Below are 17,996 nucleotides of genomic sequence, written 5' to 3'. Positions count from 1 at the left end.
CGGAGTGGTCACGGCGGGCGGCGGGTGCTGCGGCACAGCATCAAATGCAGGGGGATCCCCTCTATGGGATTACCGTGGAAATGATAACGGGGACGGGAAGGTTTAACGATATTAATGCTCAGTTGGTCTTTCCTATTGCTTTGTTGCAGTTGTCTGCCAAACTGGCACTAGACGCCTTTTTAGCCTTACCCGGTTCATCCGCTCCATCCCTTAGTTCTGTACAGCAAGGTGCCACTGAAGTGTATAGTCATTTTGTCGATCGCTTGTGGGGGGTGATACGTGATCATCCAGATTTGGGGGAGGATAGCAAACAGCAAATGTTTCAAATTTTAGCTTTCGATAACGCTAACAGTGCCACAAAAAATATATTAGCCACCCTGCCAAAAGGCGCAGGAGTAGAGGACATGCTCATGCGAGTAGAACGTGCTCAAATTAAGAAACAGACTGAAGTGATGGCTGCCACACTACAAACCGCCATTAAGGAGGTAATGGACCGGTCTGGGTGCCCAGCAGATCTGTGAAGCCTGCATTATCATCAGGACAAAGAGAATCAGAGGACCCGTAACTGCAGAACTTAGCTCATGCAATGAGCTTTCCAAAAACGGTGGTAAAAAAAAAAAAAAGAAAAAAAAAAAGAAAAAAAAAAGAAAAAAAAAAGAAAAAAAAAAAAAGAAAAAAAAGAGGAAAAAAAAGAGAAAATAAAGAGGAAAAAAAAAAAGAAAAAAGAGAGAAAAAAAGAAAAAAAAAGAAAAAAGAGAAAAAAAAGAGAGGGAAAAAAGAGAAAAAAAAAGAGAGAAAAAAAAAAGGAGAGAAAAAAAAAATAAATAAGATAAGTTGTTTAGAGTGCCTACGGTGTGTACCGTGAGTATTGTGTCAGTGTTACCATTGTGATAAGAAGAGAAGTGGTGGGCCCGGTGCACGCGTGCACAAAGGTGGTGTGAAACCTGCTATCTGAAAGAAATAGTGCTGTATAGAATATTAATAACCACTGGACACGAAATAGTTAATATGCCTGTTTTCGCTGAGAGTAGCCATAAGTGGATTAGCTCAGTCCACGAAAACGCCAAATTGATTATTGTTTGTGGGATTGAATGTAAAAAAAAAAAAAAAAAAAAAAAAAAAAAAAAAGAGTTGTGCGACGTGCTTGCAGAATGATGGGAAACAGCGAAGATCTAATCTCAAAGGCGATTCGCCTAGAAGGGAAAACGGTGAGCCGGGCAGATGTGATCGTAATTGGGCTAATCTTAATAATCCCAGGGTCGGCAACTATACATCGCATTAACCCAAGGGAAAATATGTGGGTAACCTGGGCAAATAAAACAGGGCAGCCCGCGTTTTGCCTTTCCCTCGCCTCAGCAACTGAGCCGTTTAGGACTTGTTTGTTAGGTATGCCTGGATATAAGGAAGGTGACTTTGCCGGGTTCAGTAATGGCAGCTGTACTAATGTGACAACAGAGGTTATTGAAAAATTACTTGCAGATCAGGATAGCTTGCGCCATGCGATTTTGCAGAATAGAGCCGCTATTGACTTTCTGTTATTAGCACAAGGACATGGGTGTGAGGATTTTGAAGGGATGTGTTGTATGAATCTGTCTGACCATGGGGAGTCAATCCACAAACAGCCACAATGGTTAAAGGACCACGCCAAGAAGATTCAACAAGATCAGAGGTTATTGAATACCTGGCTTAAGAATATATTTGGGGAACTGCCATCTTGGATAATAAGTTTAATAAAAGAAAGCTTACGCATTTTAATTGTTATATTAGTAATAAGTATATGCTCTCGTATAATTTTTAGCTGTGTGAAGAAAGCAATTATGAAAATTGTTAATCAAGTCTGGGTTGCTCAAAAACAAGAAGGGGGAATTGTGGAGGAGTGGCTGGTACAGCAGGGGCACAATCTAGTATCCCTGAACAACCCATGTTTTAAACAGTAGCAGGGGTATGCTGACAAAGACGGCTGGTGACCTTGACCGTCCTTCCCTGGGCAGAAGAAGGAGCCTCGCCACGTGATGAACAACAAAAGCGGAACAACACCCGGGATAAGGAGGAGGCAGAGATCAGCGAGACCAGCCGGCAGCTACCAATGAGAAGGGTGTTGTGAACGCATGGACAGCTGTGATTAACCAATTATAGGTTGTTATGAAGCGCGTGTCCAAAGGTGTTGTGAGCACGTGCCCAGCCACCCCATCCGTTCCGGTGAATGATGGGGGAGTGACCGGGGAGAAAGACCCCCTGGCTGCTGCGTTTGCAGACTTGCGGGTATCAGACAGCTCCTCCTCATGGCTGGTTAAAAGGACTAGCCAAGCTAGGAGGGATATGTGTAATAGTATTTATATGCATTTTGGTTTGTGTACCCTGTTTGTTGCAATGTATACGAAAAATGATTGAAAGATCGGTTTCAGCAGTGTTTCTAGTAAAACAAAAAGGGGGAGATGTGGGAATGGGAATCTCACTAGCGGACATTCCTGAGTTTGATTTTAATGAGCAAACACTGCACCACCTGGCATGACAAGGCACTTAAGCAGAAAACAACGGAGAAAGGAATGTGCAGCTGGAAGGGGAAAAACAAGATAAAGACCATGAAGGCATTTCGCATGATCAGAAAGAACGGGCCAATCTGCTAGAGCATAGATGTGCGTGAACACAAGGCTGTAACCTATCTGCAAGCTGCAGGTAGCGCGTGTTCATAGTAGATAACTATATAAGCCCTGTTATAAGTGTAAATAAAGGAGAATGACCATACTCATATTGAGATCCGTCATTACTCCGGAATCGCAACTCCCGCTCTGTCGTCGACACTGAACAAAGGGAAACTCCGACATTTCACCACCATCAGCGTAAAAAATTTCTTCCTTATATCGAGTCTAAATCTACCCCCCTTTAGTTTAAAGCCATTCCCCCTTGTTCTGTTGCAACAGGCCCTGCTAAAAAGTTTGCCACCATCTTTTTTATAAGCCCCCTTTAAGTACTGACAGGCTGCAATAAGGTCTCCCCAAAGCCTTCTCTTCTCTAGGCTGAACAACCCCAACTCTCTCAGCCTTTCTTCAGAGGAGAGGGGTTCCATCCCCCTGATCATTTTCGTGGCCCTCCTCTGGACCCGCTCCAACAGGTCCATGTCTTTCTTATGCTGAGGGCTCCAGAGCTGGACGCAGTACTCCAGGTGGGGTCTCACCAGAGCAGAGTAGAGGGGCAGAATCCCCTCCCTCGACCTGCTGGCCACGCTTCTTTTCATGCAGCCCAGGATACGATTGGCCTTCTGGGCTGCGAGCGCACATTAAACTGTTCTTATCTCAACCCACGAGTTTTCTTACTTTTGGTCTTCCCATTCTCTCCCCCATCCCACCGTGGTGGAGGATGGTGAGTGAGCAGCTGTGTGGTGCTTACTCGCCAACTGGGGTTAAACTACAACAAGTACCTTCCAATTTAATGTATTCTGTGATTCTACATTTCCTTTTCTGCTCGTTTAAGAGTACAAGTAGGCAAATATTCAGTACCCAACAAGATAGGTCCATGAGGGTAGTGCCTATATATCACTGCTGGTGTGGTCAAATTTATGCTGAAGCTAGGAATGCAGCTGGTGCATCATGAGCTTCAGCTCTGCCTGGTACCCACAGCAGGCTGTACAGTTCCATGTGAAAACCTGTGCTGGCATGGTTTTGCTACTAGCAGAACCCAAACCAGCTCAGGTTATACCTACATGGGCTGTAGTCAGTCCTTTAAGTGCATTGTAGACATATCTTAAATCACTGTCTAAACCAAAGCCTCAAACAGGGCCAGATTTAAAATTACAATAAATAAAGGTATATTTGATTAGACTGAGATTATTCACAATACTCTCCACATCCGAGAATAGCTTTCATAAACACATTGCTCAAAAAGTAAATCACAAAACAAAGCTTTATATGTCAACTGCTGAAAATAACAAAACTCATGAGAAAAAAAAATGACCTGTCTTATCAATAAATGCTTTCTCTGGGTTCCTAAACTGTAAAAGTGAAGTTTCATTTTCTGGTACATAAATATAATAGGCTAGGTGCATTTTAAGAAATATCATCAGAAGTTTTCAGGAGAATGTTAAATTTAGCAATATTACAATCAAACTTGTCAAATGGAACTGCTAAGAACTCCTCTGTCTGTATTCACTAATCCTTAATTTCAAGCATATTTAAACGCATTCCTTGTCAAGACAGGGCGAAATCCTGACTCCACTGAAGTAAACAGAGGTTTTCCTCTTGATTTTCAGTGGGACCATGTTTTGCCTTCAGCTTCCACAACTCTTCTTGCCAGAGTGGAGCTGAGAGCAACAAAGATCCTTTTTCCGAGAGACTAACAGCATGTCAGTAAAGTTGTGTTATTCTTCATACCAATACCAAAATATCAATGCTCTGATCTCACTGGGCTAACAAGGGAGGAATGTTTATTGAGAGCATGAGAAAGGTGGAGACTTAGCTGACTGAATTACTTAGGCTGTTGCACTGCTGAGGAAGCCCTAAGATTTCTCAGCCTTTCATACACACATAACAGAATCAATATCAATTGGGTTGGGCTTTTTGAGACTTCCTACATCAAAATGATAGTGATAGTGTTAGTAATAAGGGTTCCAATCAATTGGACATTATTAAACGGTGCTCCTGTTAAGGATGCCAAAGATCAAAGATTCTGTTGAGTCTGTTTACCACAAAACATGCAAGGAGTATATCCAGATTTTAATCACCCTGAAAAATTTGGTTTTGACCTTTAACCAAGACAGCAAAGAATATCATGGAATGACATAATAGTATAGACCCATTTTAAAATGAATTATAAGTTATTTCTTAAGAGCATTTTTCTAAATAGGAAATCACTGCTTTCAGGACAGTTCTATAGCTTCTACTCTCAAATAAGGGAGGTGGCAAATAAAATTTTCAGTGGAAGATTAGAATTTGTATTCCCATACTAAACCTGTGACAATGTCTTTATTTTAAATATTAAAATGTACAATATCTAGGTATACAGAAATAGAAAATATTGCACTGTGTCAAAGGACTGCTCATTTGACTTTTTTAGTTTTGGCTTGCATGACATCTTGCATTAGAGATACACATTTATATCAGCAATTACTGGGTTTCCATTGGCAAGAAAGGTATTTACTACCATGAAGAACAGTTAAACAAAAATACTTTGGGATATTTTACTAAGAAATGGAAAATCAATGTATCCTTAATTTTCTATAAATGTCTCTATTCTAATTACAGATTTTTAAATAATACTGATTTTACTACTGGAATGGACACATTGAAGGGAAAAAAATTTATTTAATTCCTTTTCTACAAAGAAAGGGTTTTTTTTTAATTCTAGACAAACATTTCATTTTACATTTCTCATTGAGAAAAATACAGTTTAAATGTAAGGCCATAACAGCATATATGGAAAGCTACCAGAAATCTCCATCTGCATTATTTCTTCATGATGCAACAAGCAGGAGATATTATGTAAAGCTGAAAGGTAGGATAATAGCAATTACTTGAACACAAGTTTTACATACATTTCTACTTACATCTTCAGCTTTTGAACCTTGCTCCTGCAAAGACTTCTGTAGTTCTTCAACCTGGGACTGTACTTCTAGCAGTCTCTGATTTACCAGCCTAGGAAATAGATAAAACTTTACTTTTCAGAAACAATGAATTACAACATGATGAAATCCGAGATGTTTAGTGTCCAGCATTATCACGACATCTATGCAAGAGATACAACACTATTTCTTCATTCAAAATTGCATTTGGTTTATGTGACAAGGTTTTGGTAGCGAGGGGAGGGGGGCTGCAGTGGTGGCATCTGTGAGAAGAAGCCAGGGGCTGTCCTGTGCTGGACACAGCCGGTTCCAGCTGGCTCTGCACCACTGGTCAAAGCTGAGCCAATCAGGGAAGCTGGTGGCACCTCTGAGAAAACATATTTAAGAAAGGGCAAAACACTGCCTGGGAGTGAGGAAAAAAGAGTGAGAAACAATCCTGCAGACACCAAGGCCAAAGAAGGAGGGAGAGGAGGTGCTCCAAGTGTCGGAGCAGATATTCCCCTGCAGGTAGTGGAAAGGACCACAGTGGACCAGGTATTCCCTGCAGCCTGTGGAGAGGACCATGCCAGAGCAGATATCCACACTGCAGCCCATGGAGGACCCCATGCCAGAGTAGGTGGATATTCCCTGAAGGACCTGCGGCACAGGAGACATGGGGAATGCAGGGTTGCAGTCAGTCCATAACAGTTCCTCTCCGCTGCTCCTTCCTCCTGACACTTTTTCCCTGCTCCAGCGTGAGTCCTTCCACAGGCTGCAGTCCTTCAGGAAAAATCTGCTCCAGCATGAGGTCCTCCATGGGCTGCAGGGGAATCTCTGCTCCGATGCCTGGAACACCTCCTCCTTCTCTGACCTTGGTGTTCGCACTGCAGTTTCTCACTCTTTTCTCTCTTCCTTTGCATGTCCGGAGTTTTTGCCCTTCTTAAATATGTTTTCACAGAGGTACCACCAACTTTGCTGATTGACTCAGCTTTGGCCTGCGGTGGGTCTGCTGCAGAGCCAGCTGGAACTGCCTGTGACTGGTCTAAGATTATTTCTGCTGACTTCGTCCTCATTGATCACAGTATTCTGTGGATGAAGCAAGACAGCTAAAACCTACTGCATACTACAGTAAGAGAAAATTCAGTACATAAAATCATGGAAAAGTTTTTATCACCCTAAACTTTCATAAAATACTCAGTTTTACAAAATCTAGATCATCTTGACAGCAGCTCTAACACCTGTGAACATACTTTTAAAGAACAAAATAAGAAACAGAAGGGAAGATGGAAAATGTACAGGGAATGAATGGGTAGTAGGGAAGATAAGGGATTCTTTTTGTTACGCTTGCTTTACAGAAGGAGAAGCTGAAGTAATACATGGTTCCTTTTGTGAGCCTTTGCATCATTCCAATTGCAATCTATTACAGAATTCTTCAGCCCACACTGCAGGCTCCAGATGCTGGAACAGCACTGAACGACTGAGTAGACTCACAGGCTGGTTGAGATTTTTTGATAGGGCTAACCACATTTTTTTACATAAGGAACTTGGCCCTGACAACAATCTGCTAAGACAGAAGTGTACAGCATTGTTAGGAAAGTCACTGGAACAGAGAACAATACTTCCTTACCTGTTCTCTGTCTCCAATTCATTCTTCCGTAAATTTGTACCATCAAGCAAGCTCTGCAACAAGGTGATCTTTTCATTGTCAGAACCTTCTTGGTTCAGCTTTAACATCTTGTTCTCATGCTGAAGGTGAATGAGTTTCTCCCTAAACAAATAAAATCTACTAGAAGCAGCTTACCATTCTCTATAAAGAATAAAACAGTTTACCACAGGATGTGTAAAGATAACAAAGATCTTTACCAGTTTTAGAAATAGATGAAACTACAACTGAGTCTTGATCTCCAAATTCAAACTTGATTAAAGAAGCTGCAATTGTACAAAACGCAGAAGAGGAACATTGCCTGAGGGCCCAGATTAGATCTGAGAACAAGGTCAGACAGACTGATGGGTAGTAAGCAGAGCTGGGTATCAGGGTATCAAAGGATACAGGTTGTAAACTTAGCTATCAATAAACTACTGCATGAACTTGGGCAAGTCACTTCCCTCCCCTTGGTCTTCCCCCCCCATAGCCCCCATGAATGTCACTGTATTGAGTCTGGCCAGGATGGAGTTAACTTTCTTTATACAAGCCCATATGGTGCTATGTTTTGGATTTGTGGCAAAAACAGTGTTGATAAAACACTAATATTTTGGCTATTGCTGGACAGTGCTTGCACAGAGTCAAGGTTTTCTTTTTTTTCCCCCACTCTGCTCCAGCCCAGCGAGTAAGCTGGGGATGGACAAGAGGTTGGGAGAGGACACAGCTGGGACAGTTGACCTAAATTGGACAAAGGGATATTCCATATCATATAACGTCATGATCAGCAATAAAAACTGGGGTAAAGGAAGAAGGGGGTGGGGTTTTTTTTTTTGTTTTGTTTCCAAGGTGGCCACTGTTCAGGGACTGGCTGGGCATCAGTCTGCTTGTGGGAGGTGGTGAGTGATTGCCTTTGCACCACTTGGGGTTTTTTTCCCCTCTTTCCTTCACCTATTAAACTGTCTTTATCTTGACCCATGAGTTTTCTTGCTTTTGCTCTTCCTATACTCTCCCCTGTCCCTTTGGGGTGGGGCAGGGGAGAGTAAGCGAGCAGCTGTGTGGGTGTTTAGCTGCTGCCCAGGGTCAAACCACAACAGTCACTTAACTTGTTTATTTAGAACAAGTCCAACCAACAGCCCATAGACTGAATCCACCTTGTGAAAGAAACACTTTCACCCAGTCTGCAATTTTTCTCTATCATAGAATCATTAAGGTTGGAAAAGACCTCCAAGATCATCGAGTCCAACCGTCAACCCAACACCACCACCCACTAAACCATGTCCCTAAGCGCCTCATCTACACGTCTTTTAAATACTTCCAGGGATGGTGACTCAACCACTTCCCCGGGCAGCCTGTTCCAATGTTTAACCACTCTTTCAGTAAAGAAATTTTTCCTCATGTCCAATCTAAACCTCCCCTGGCACAACTTGAGGCCATTTCCTCTCATCCTATCGCTAGTTACTTGGGAAAAGAGACCGACACCCTATGGGATGAGAAAAGATGGTTGAATATAAAATCTTGTCTTAATGGCCAGGTACTCTTTTTGCTAGCTTACAGTGGAGACACCCAAATTCTGTTGTCATGGAGAAGATAGGAGAGAAGCAGTAGCCGTTCCTATGGGTGCGAGCCCCCTCCGACCAGCGACAGAGGCCTCCTGCAACCTTCACACTTCATTGGAAGCAGTGGCAGCAGCCCAGCTCTGTAGATCAGGAAGAAGCAGTCTTCCCAGCTCAACCACTGCTACTGTCCATCTTTCTGAAGTAAGCAAGGAGGCCAAGTTTAGCACCTCCAGACAGCCAGCATAGACGTATGTTAGTCTGAAACCCAGCTTCTGGAGCTGCTGAAGGTAAAGAGGCAGTGAACTCTACATGGCCGTGCCTGGGTATTTACAGCATTTAGGATCCTGTTCTCTCCTATGCAAATCATTTGAATGTTCATGCAATAACCCCCTACTTTTGTAATATTGCCTCAAAGCATTACTCTCCTTCTCTGCTGCTAGAGAACAAAACTGAAAGGAACTACTCTCGTAGCAATCCACAGCAATGCAGCTGAAGGGAAACAGCTTGTTTCTGTTTTTACTTACCTAGCAAGATATCCTTTAGAATCATAGAATCATTGAGGTTGGAAAAGACCTCTAAGATCATCGAGTCCAACCGTCGACCCAACACCACCATGCCCTCTAAACCATGTCCCTAAGCGCCACATCTACACGTCTTTTAAATACCTCCAGGGATGGGGACTCAACCACTTCCCTGGGCAGCCTGTTCCAATGTTTCACCACTCTTTCAGGAAAGAAATTTTTCCTTACATCCAATCTAAACCTCCCCTGGCACAACTTGAGGCCATTTCCTCTCGTCCTATCGCTAGTTACTTGGGAGAAGAGACCGACACCCACCTCGCTACAGCCTCCTTTCAGGTAGTTGTAGAGAGCGATGAGGTCTCCCCTCAGCCTCCTCTTCTCCAGGCTAAACAACCCCAGTTCCCTCAGCTGCTCCTCATAAGACTTGTGCTCCAGACCCCTCACCAGCCTCGTTGCCCTTCTCTGGACACGCTCCAGCACCTCGACGTCCTTCTTGTAGCGAGGGGCCCAAAACTGAACACAGTATTCGAGGTGGGGCCTCACCAGTGCCGAGTACAGGGGCACGATCACTTCCCTACTCCTGCTGGCCACACTATTTCTGATACAGGCCAGGATGCCATTGGCCTTCTTGGCCGCCTGGGCACACTGCCGGCTCATGTTCAGCCGGCTGTCAACCAGCACCCCCAGGTCCTTTTCCGACAGGCAGCTTTCCAGCCACTCCTCCCCAAGCCTGTAGCGCTGCATGGGGTTGTTGTGGCCGAAGTGCAGGACCCGACACTTGGCCTTGTTGAACCTCATACAACTGGCCTGTCCAGGTCCCTCTGCAGAGCCTTCCTACCCTCGAGCAGATCAACACTCCCGCCCAACTTGGTGTCATCTGCAAACTTCCTGAGGGTGCACTCAATCCCCTCATCCAGATCATCGATAAAGATATTGAACAAGACTGGCCCCAAAACTGAGCCCTGGGGAACACCGCTCGTGACCGGCCGCCAACTGGATTGAACTCCATTCACCACAACTCTCTGGGCCCGGCCGTCCAGCCAGTTTTTGACCCAGCAAAGAGTACACCTGTCTAAGCCGTGAGCCGCCAGCTTCTCTAGGAGAATGCTGTGGGACACAGTGTCAAAGGCCTTGCTGAAGTCCAGGTAGACCACATCCACAGCCTTTCCCTCATCCACTAGGCGGGTCACCTGGTCATAGAAGGAGATCAGGTTGGTCAAGCAGGACCTGCCTCTCATGAACCCGTGCTGGCTGGGCCTGATCCCCTGCTTGTCCTGCACATGCCTTGTGAGCGCCCTCAAGATGAACTGCTCCATAATCTTCCCCGGCACCGAGGTCAGGCTGACAGGCCTGGAGTTCCCCGGATCCTCCTTCCGGCCCTTCTTGTAGATGGGCGCCACATTGGCAAGCCTCCAGTCGTCCAGGACCTCCCCCGTTAACCAGGACCGCTGATAGATGATGGAGAGTGGCTTGGCGAGCTCCTCCACCAGCTCCCTCAGCACTCTCGGGTGGATCCCATCCGGCCCCATAGACTTGTGAGCATCCAGGTGGCGTAGCAGGTCGTTGACTGCTTCCTCTTGGATTACGGGGGGTTCATCCTGCTCGCCGTCCCCGTCTTCCAGCTCGGGGGGCTGAGTACTCTGAGGATAACTGGTCTGCCTGTTAAAGACTGAGGCAAAGAAGGCATTGAGTACCTCAGCCTTTTCCTCATCCTCGGTGACAATGTTCCCCCCTGCATCCAATAAAGGATGGAGATTCTCCTTGGCTCTCTTCTTGTCATTATTATATTTGTAAAAACTTTTTTTGTTGTCTTTAATGACAGCGGCCAGATTGTGTTCTAGCTGGGCTTTTGCCTTTCTCATTTCCTCTCTGCACGACCTAACGAGATCCCTGTACTCTTCTTGAGTCGCCTGCCCCTTCTTCCACAAGCGGTAAACTCTCCTTTTTTTCCTGAGTCCCAGCAAGAGCTCCCCGTTCAGCCAGGCCGGTCGTCTTCCCCGCCCGTTCTTCTTATGGCGTACAGGGACAGCCTGCTCCTGCGCCTTTAAGACTTCCTTCTTGAAGATCGTCCAGCCTTCCTGGACCCCTTTGCCCTTCAGGACCATCTCCCACGGGACTCTCTCAACCAGCGTCCTGAACAGGCCAAAGTCCGCCCTCCGGAAGTCCATGGTTGCGGTTTTGCTGCCCCCCCTCCTTACTTCACCAAGAATGGAGAATTCTACCATTTCATGGTCGCTAAGCCCAAGACGGCCTCCGAACACCGCATCTCCCACCAGTCCTTCTCTGTTTGTAAACAGCAGGTCGAGCGAGGCACCTCCCCTGGTAGGCTCACTTACCAGCTGTGTCAGGAAGTTGTCTTCCACACACTCCAGGAACCTCCTAGACTGCTTCCTCTCTGCCGTGTTGTGTTTCCAGCAGACATCCGGGAAGTTGAAGTCCCCCACGAGAACAAGGGCTAGCGATTGAGAGACTTCTGCCAGCCGCTTGTAGAACGCTTCATCCGCCCCTTCATCCTGGTTGGGTGGTCTATAACAGACTCCCAGCAGGATATCTGCCTCGTTGGCCTTCCCCCTCATCCTTACCCATAGACACTCGACCGTATCATCATCACAATCGTTGAGCTCTAGACAATCGAAACACTCCCTAACATACAGGGCCACCCCACCGCCTCTCCTTCCTCGCCTGTCCCTTCTGAAGAGTCTATAGCCATCCATTGCAGCACTCCAATCGTGAGAGTCACCCCACCATGTTTCTGTGATGGCGACTAAGTCATATCTCTCCCGCTGCACAATGGCTTCCAGCTCCTCCTGTTTGCCGCCCATGCTGCGTGCATTGGTGTAGATGCACTTGAGCTGGGCTATCGATTTCGCCCCCAGCATCGGCATGCCACCCCTAGGCTCATCTCTAGCGAGCCTGGTTTTATCCCCTTCCCCCTTCAAACCTAGTTTAAAGCCCTCTCAATGAGCCCCGCCAATTCATGAGCCATGATCCTTTTCCCCCTGTGAGACAGCTGGACTCCATCTGCCGCCAGCAGGCCCGGTGCCGTGTAAACCTCCCCATGATCAAAAAAGCCAAAATTCCTCCGATGGCACCAGCCCCTGAGCCACGTGTTGATCAGGTGTGTTTTCCTGTTCCTTTCCATATCCTTCCCTGCCACTGTAGGGATTGAGGAAAACACTACCTGTGCTCCTGACCCTTCAACCAGTCGCCCCAGTGCCCTGAAGTCCCTTTTGATCGCTTCAGGACTTCTCTCTGCAACCTCATCACTGCCAGCCTGTATAACCAACAGCGGGTAGTAATCGGAAGGCCGTACCAGACCAGGGAGCTTCCTAGTGATGTCTCTGACCCGGGCCCCAGGGAAGCAGCAGACTTCCCTGTGGGACGGGTCTGGTCGGCATATAGGGCCCTCTGTTCCCCTCAGAAGGGAATCGCCTATGACAATTACCCTCCTTTTTTTCTTAGCAGCGGCAGTCATAATGCATGGGGCTGACTGCCTCACCCTAGGCAACCTCCTGGATGGACCTTCATCTATATCCTCGTTTGCCTCGCCCTCAAGTTCCAGGGCCCCATATCTGTTGTGTAAAGGCAACCGGGAAGGTGAGGGAGGCCGGGCAGGGGTTCGCCTGGCACCCCGAGCAGGGACCCGTTTCCATTCCCCCCCCATCGCTTGGATCCCCTCTTTCTACCTGGTGGCAAGAAGGCAGGGGATCCTCTGCTTCTCGTGGAGCCTCCATCTGCTGCCTTTGCCTCAGGGACGGTAGGGTGCAGCTCCACCAATCTATCTCCCTCTCGCACTCCCAGATACTCCTTAACCTTTCCACTTCCTCCTTCAGCTCTGCCACCAGGCCAAGCAGATCATCCACCTGGTCACACCGCACACAGGTGGTGTCTCTGCTGCCCTCCAGTACAAGTGACAGGCTCAGGCACTCCCTGCAGCCAGAGACCTGGACAGCTGTGTGCTTGTGTGAGGGCTCCATCTGGGTCGCCACATTCCTTCTGGCGACGGCTTTCGGCCGAGTGGAAACCATAGCTGGTCCTCTTCTGGGAAGGCGACGACTACTAGTTGAGTTGGCCTCTAGAGCCAGGAGGGGGGCTGCGCCTTGCGCGCTCGCCTTCCCTGCACGCCCTCCCGCGCGAACTGCCGCGCGAACTGCCGCGCCACGCCCTTCTGACGCGCCACGTCCTGTTTGCCCGCCCTGTTCGCCGCACTCCCTGGGGGCTGCTCTTGTAAGTGAGGGGTTTGGCCGCCGCCCCTCTTGTCCCCGCCCACGCTGAGTCAGAGCTGCCGCTCGTCAGGAGCTCCCTCCTCCGGCTCGGGGGGTGGGGCTGGGGCACCCTCTCACTCCCTGCGCTTTTGCTTTTCGCGGGTTTTGCCGCTTCAGGAAGTGTCCCCCGGCGCGATCCTCCGCTCCGGAGCCCTTCGCCTCGGTGGCTTCGCTGAAAAACTACTTTAACTACTCTAAAAAGTTTCTCAAACCCATATGCAGCTTTCCAAATGTTGAAACAGTTGTACCAACATTTGCAGAGGAAAAAATGAGCTCCTAAAGAGCTTGCAGACTTCTGAGATGTGAGTGGCCCTTAATGACTTCAAGTTACAGTGATACCAGGCACTCTGGCAAGGCTAAACACAGACTGCATTATCTTAAACCACAGTGATTTTCAGTCCTGTCCCTTCTCTTTCTTTCTAATAGTGCATGGCTGTTCTAATGCCATCATGCAAATGCATTTTAAAATCTATTCTTCATTTTGACAATTTTAATGTTTTTTCCCCATACAATAACATTATATCCCATTGTTACAAATATTTTTGTCTGTTAAAGCACATAAGAAGTTGCAATTGTGTGAATTCTTTGCAGGAAGAGAAACCCAACTTGAGGATGAAGGGTTTCTTTGTTTCTCCTTTTGAAACAAGACAAACTTGAGAGAGATCAAGTGAATCTTGTCTATAAGCATAAAGGGTGCTGTTGTATGGAACTCCAAAGGGAAGGAGAAGAACAAACATGAATCTTAGAATTTTTCAAACACTGAAAACCAGATGGGAATGGTCATTTATGTGCACATTCTAAGGCTTAGGCAGAATAAAAATATGAGTTAACTTACTTGATTTCAGGAGTAACAATTTCCACTGCTAGACTGTCTGAAGGTTCATGGCTTCCCAGGGGCATCAGTGCTGTGTCAGGAAAAGAAAGAGATATAAAGTTTACCAGGAAGAACAGTAACTTTCTTTTAAAAGACCAGGAATAAACTTTGTTCTACAAGTTGATAGATTTAGAGTAATGCTCTTGAGTAATTGGGAAATAATACAAATGTCAGGCCTCTAGCAAGAAGGAAAGACAAACACAACACAATTTGGAGAACAATCACTGTTCCTATTTTCACCCATTCTGGAGAAGTGATTTTATGGTGAATGGTTTACTGATTGGTTTATATAAGAATTAAAAAGCTGTGCAATGTAACACATGGAAATAAATTGCAGCATATGAACAACCCTGTAGGCATCAGGAAATTGTTACATAATATTCTTTGGAGATGAGAGAGATGTTGAGCATGACTATTCAGAAATCAAATTCCTGGGGTAGGGAGAAACATTTTCTGAAACCACCATATTTGGGAAGAGACTAAAGATGAAAAATTTCAGTCAAACTGAAAGTTTCATGAGTTCATAAGCATTTTAAAAAAAAGTAATACCAAAAATGTTTTGAGTTTAGCTGAATTTTAGGTTTATTATCTGCTAAATAAAGACATATCCAGTATTCTCTGGAAGACCTCTGTGCACTTTAGAAAAGATATATTTAATCTCCTTTTTTGTCTCTTACCTGTAGTGGTGAGTTGACCCTCCTGTGCTTGTACACATCGGAGCTCTTCAATAGTTTCTTTTAAAGAATCTCTTTCTGCTCTTAATCTCTGAATAATAGGAACAACAATAATATTAGTGTTGGCACTACAGATCCATCCTTAACACTAAGCAGATTGCCACAAGGCAGAGCATCAACACTTCAAAAAGAATTTATATGCAACTCAAGAGATGATTTTCATGTCAAGGCATTTCAACTTATTTCAGAATAGAATAAAGACCAACTACTTCCTGGAAAAAGCAATTCTTAAAGAAGGTTTGCTGCTGCATATTACACTTGTTGGGCTAAAGATATCAGAATATAAGCTTACAAGATCACAGAATTACAGAATGGTTGAGGTCTGAAGCGACCTCTGGAGGTCATCTGGTGCAATGCCCCTGCTCAAGCAGGGCCACCTAGAGACGGTTGCCCAGCATCATGTCCATATGGCTTTTTAACATCTCCAAGGAGGGAGACTCCACAACCTCTCTGGGCAACCTGTTCCAATGCTCAGTTACCCTCACAGTCAAAAAGTGTTTCCTGATGTTCAGACGGAACCTCCTGTGTTTCAGTTTGTGCCCAATGTCTCTTGTCCTGTCACTGGGCACCACTGAAGAGAGCCTGGCTCCCTCTTCTATGGACCCTCCCTTCAGGTATTTACATACATTGATGAGATCCCCCCTGAGCCTTCTCTTCTCTAGGCTAAACAGTCCCAGCTCGCTCAGCCTTTCCTCATAGGAGAGATGCTCCAGTCCCTTCATCATCTTTGTGGCCCTTTGTTGGACTCTCCAGTAGCTCCATATCTCTCTTGTACTGAGGAGCCCAGGAACTGGACACAGGACTCCAGGTGTGGCCTCACCAGTGCTGAATAAAGAGGAAGGATCACCTCCCTCAATCTGCTAGCAACACTCCTCCTAATGCAGCCCAGGATACCATTTACCCTTTTTGCTGCCGCCAGGTGCCCACCAAGCCACTCTATCACTCCCCTCCTCAGCAAGACAGGGGGAGAAAATAAGATTAAAAACTCGTGGGTCAAGATAAAGGCAGTTTAATAAGAAAAGCAAAGGCCGTGCACGGAAGCAAAGGAAACAACAAAAAAAAATTATTCTCTACTTCCCATCAGCAGGCAATGTCCAGCCACTTCCTGGGAAGTAGGGCCTCAGTACGCGTAGCGGTTGCTTCGGAAGACAAACGCCTTAATAACGAATGCCCCCTCCTCCTCCTCCTTTCTCTTAGCTTTTATTGCCGAACATCATATGGTATGGAATATCTCTTTGGTCAGTCTGGGTCAGCTGTCCCGTCTACGTCCCCTCCCAACCTCTTCCCCACCCCCAGCCTACTGGCCTTTGTGGGGGGAGTTTGGAGACACAGCCTTGACGCTGTGCCAGCACTGCTCAGCAGTAGCCAAAACATTGGTGTGTTATCAACACCATTCTAGCTACCAATACAAAGCACAGCACTATGAGGGCTGCTATGGGGAAAGTTAACTCCATCCCAGCCAGACCCAATACAGGCACACTGCTGGCTCATGTTCAACTTAGTATCCACCAAGACCCCCAGGGCCTTTTCTGCCAAGCTGCTTTTCAGCTGGGTGGCCCCCAGCATGTGCTGGTGCCTGGGGTTGTTCCTCCCCTGGTGCAGGACTTTGCCCTTCCCCTTATTGAACTGTATGAGGTTCCCGTCAGCCCATTTCTCCAGCCTGTCCAGGTCCCTCTGGATGGCAGCATGACCCTCTGGTGTATCAGCCACTCCTCCCAGTTTTGTGTCACCTGCAAACTTGCTGAGGGTACACTCTGCCCCATCAGCCAGATCATTAATGAAGATGTTGAACAGGACTGGACCCAGTATTGACCCCTGGGGTACACTGCTAGTCGCTGGTGTCCAACTAGACTTTGTGCCACTGATCACCACCCTCTGGGCCCAGCCATTCAGCCAGTTTTCAATACACCTCAGTTTCTGCTCATCCAGCCCATACAGCTTTTCTAAGAGGATCTTATGGGTGACAGTGTCAAAGGCCTTCCTGAAGTCAAGGTAGTCAATATCCACTCCTCTCCCCTCATCCACCAGGCCAGTCACTTCATCACAGAAGTTTATCAAGTTGGTCAAGCATGACTTCCCCTTGATGAAGCCATGCTGACTAATCCTGATGATTTTCTTGTCCTTCGTATGCCTGGAAATGGTTTCCAGGATTAGCTGCTCCATCACCTTCACAGGGATGGAGGTGAGGCTGACCGGCCTGTAGTTCCCTGGGTCCTCCTTCTTGCCCTTCTTGAACATAGGAGGGACATTTGCTTTCCTCCAGTCCTCAGGCACCTCTCCCAGTCACCATGATCAAGCAAAGATTATTGAGAGTGGCCTCACAATGACATCTGCCAGCTCCCTCAGCTCTCGTGGATGCATCCCATCAGGTCCCATGGACTTATGTATGTCCAGTTTGCTTAAGTATTTCCTGACCTGATCCTCTTCCACCAAGGGTACATCTTCCTTGCTCCAATTTTCCCTCTGGTCTCTGGGAAATGGGATTCCTGAAGGCTGGTCTTGCCAGGAAAGACTGAGGCGAAGGTGGCATTCAGTACCTCAGCCTTTTTTCATGTCCTGTGTCACCAGGTCCCCCCGCCTCATTCAGCAGTGGGCCCACATTTTCTCTAGTCTTTCTTTTTTCACCTATCTACTTAGTGAAGTCCTTCTTGTTGCCTTTGACATCCCTGGCCAGATTCAATTCCATTTGGGCTTTCCTAATCTCATCCCTGCATGCTCAGACAATGTCTCTGTATTCCTCCCGGGTTACCCGTCCTTGCTTCCACCCTCTGTATGCTTCCTTTTTGTGTTTGAGTTTTGTCAGGAGCTCCTTATTCATCCCTGCAGGCCTCCTGGCATTTTTGCCTGACTTCCTACTTGTTGGGATGGAGC

At 46.5% G+C, this 17,996-nt stretch overlaps 1 protein-coding gene across 2 annotated transcripts in view; it reads right to left on the bottom strand.

Moving 5' to 3' along the window:
- The window catches only part of LOC143171913 (protein Hook homolog 3-like), a 139,228-nt gene that overhangs the window by 29,352 nt on the left and 91,880 nt on the right, over positions 1–17,996 (bottom strand). The window contains exons 13-16 of one of the 2 annotated variants that reach the window (XM_076361094.1): positions 15,069–15,156; positions 14,353–14,422; positions 7,161–7,301; positions 5,540–5,627 (exon numbers count right to left, since the gene is read on the bottom strand). In XM_076361094.1, coding sequence (XP_076217209.1) covers positions 5,540–5,627; positions 7,161–7,301; positions 14,353–14,422; positions 15,069–15,156 — 387 coding nt within the window. The remainder of the gene's footprint in view (positions 1–5,539; positions 5,628–7,160; positions 7,302–14,352; positions 14,423–15,068; positions 15,157–17,996) is intronic. The other variant, XM_076361095.1, reaches the window with a different exon arrangement.

This window comes from Aptenodytes patagonicus, chromosome W (assembly GCF_965638725.1).
Source record: "Aptenodytes patagonicus chromosome W, bAptPat1.pri.cur, whole genome shotgun sequence".
NCBI lineage: Eukaryota > Metazoa > Chordata > Aves > Sphenisciformes > Spheniscidae > Aptenodytes > Aptenodytes patagonicus.
Note: the sequence above shows the minus strand (reverse complement) of the source record. Positions and strands in the feature narration are given on the sequence as shown.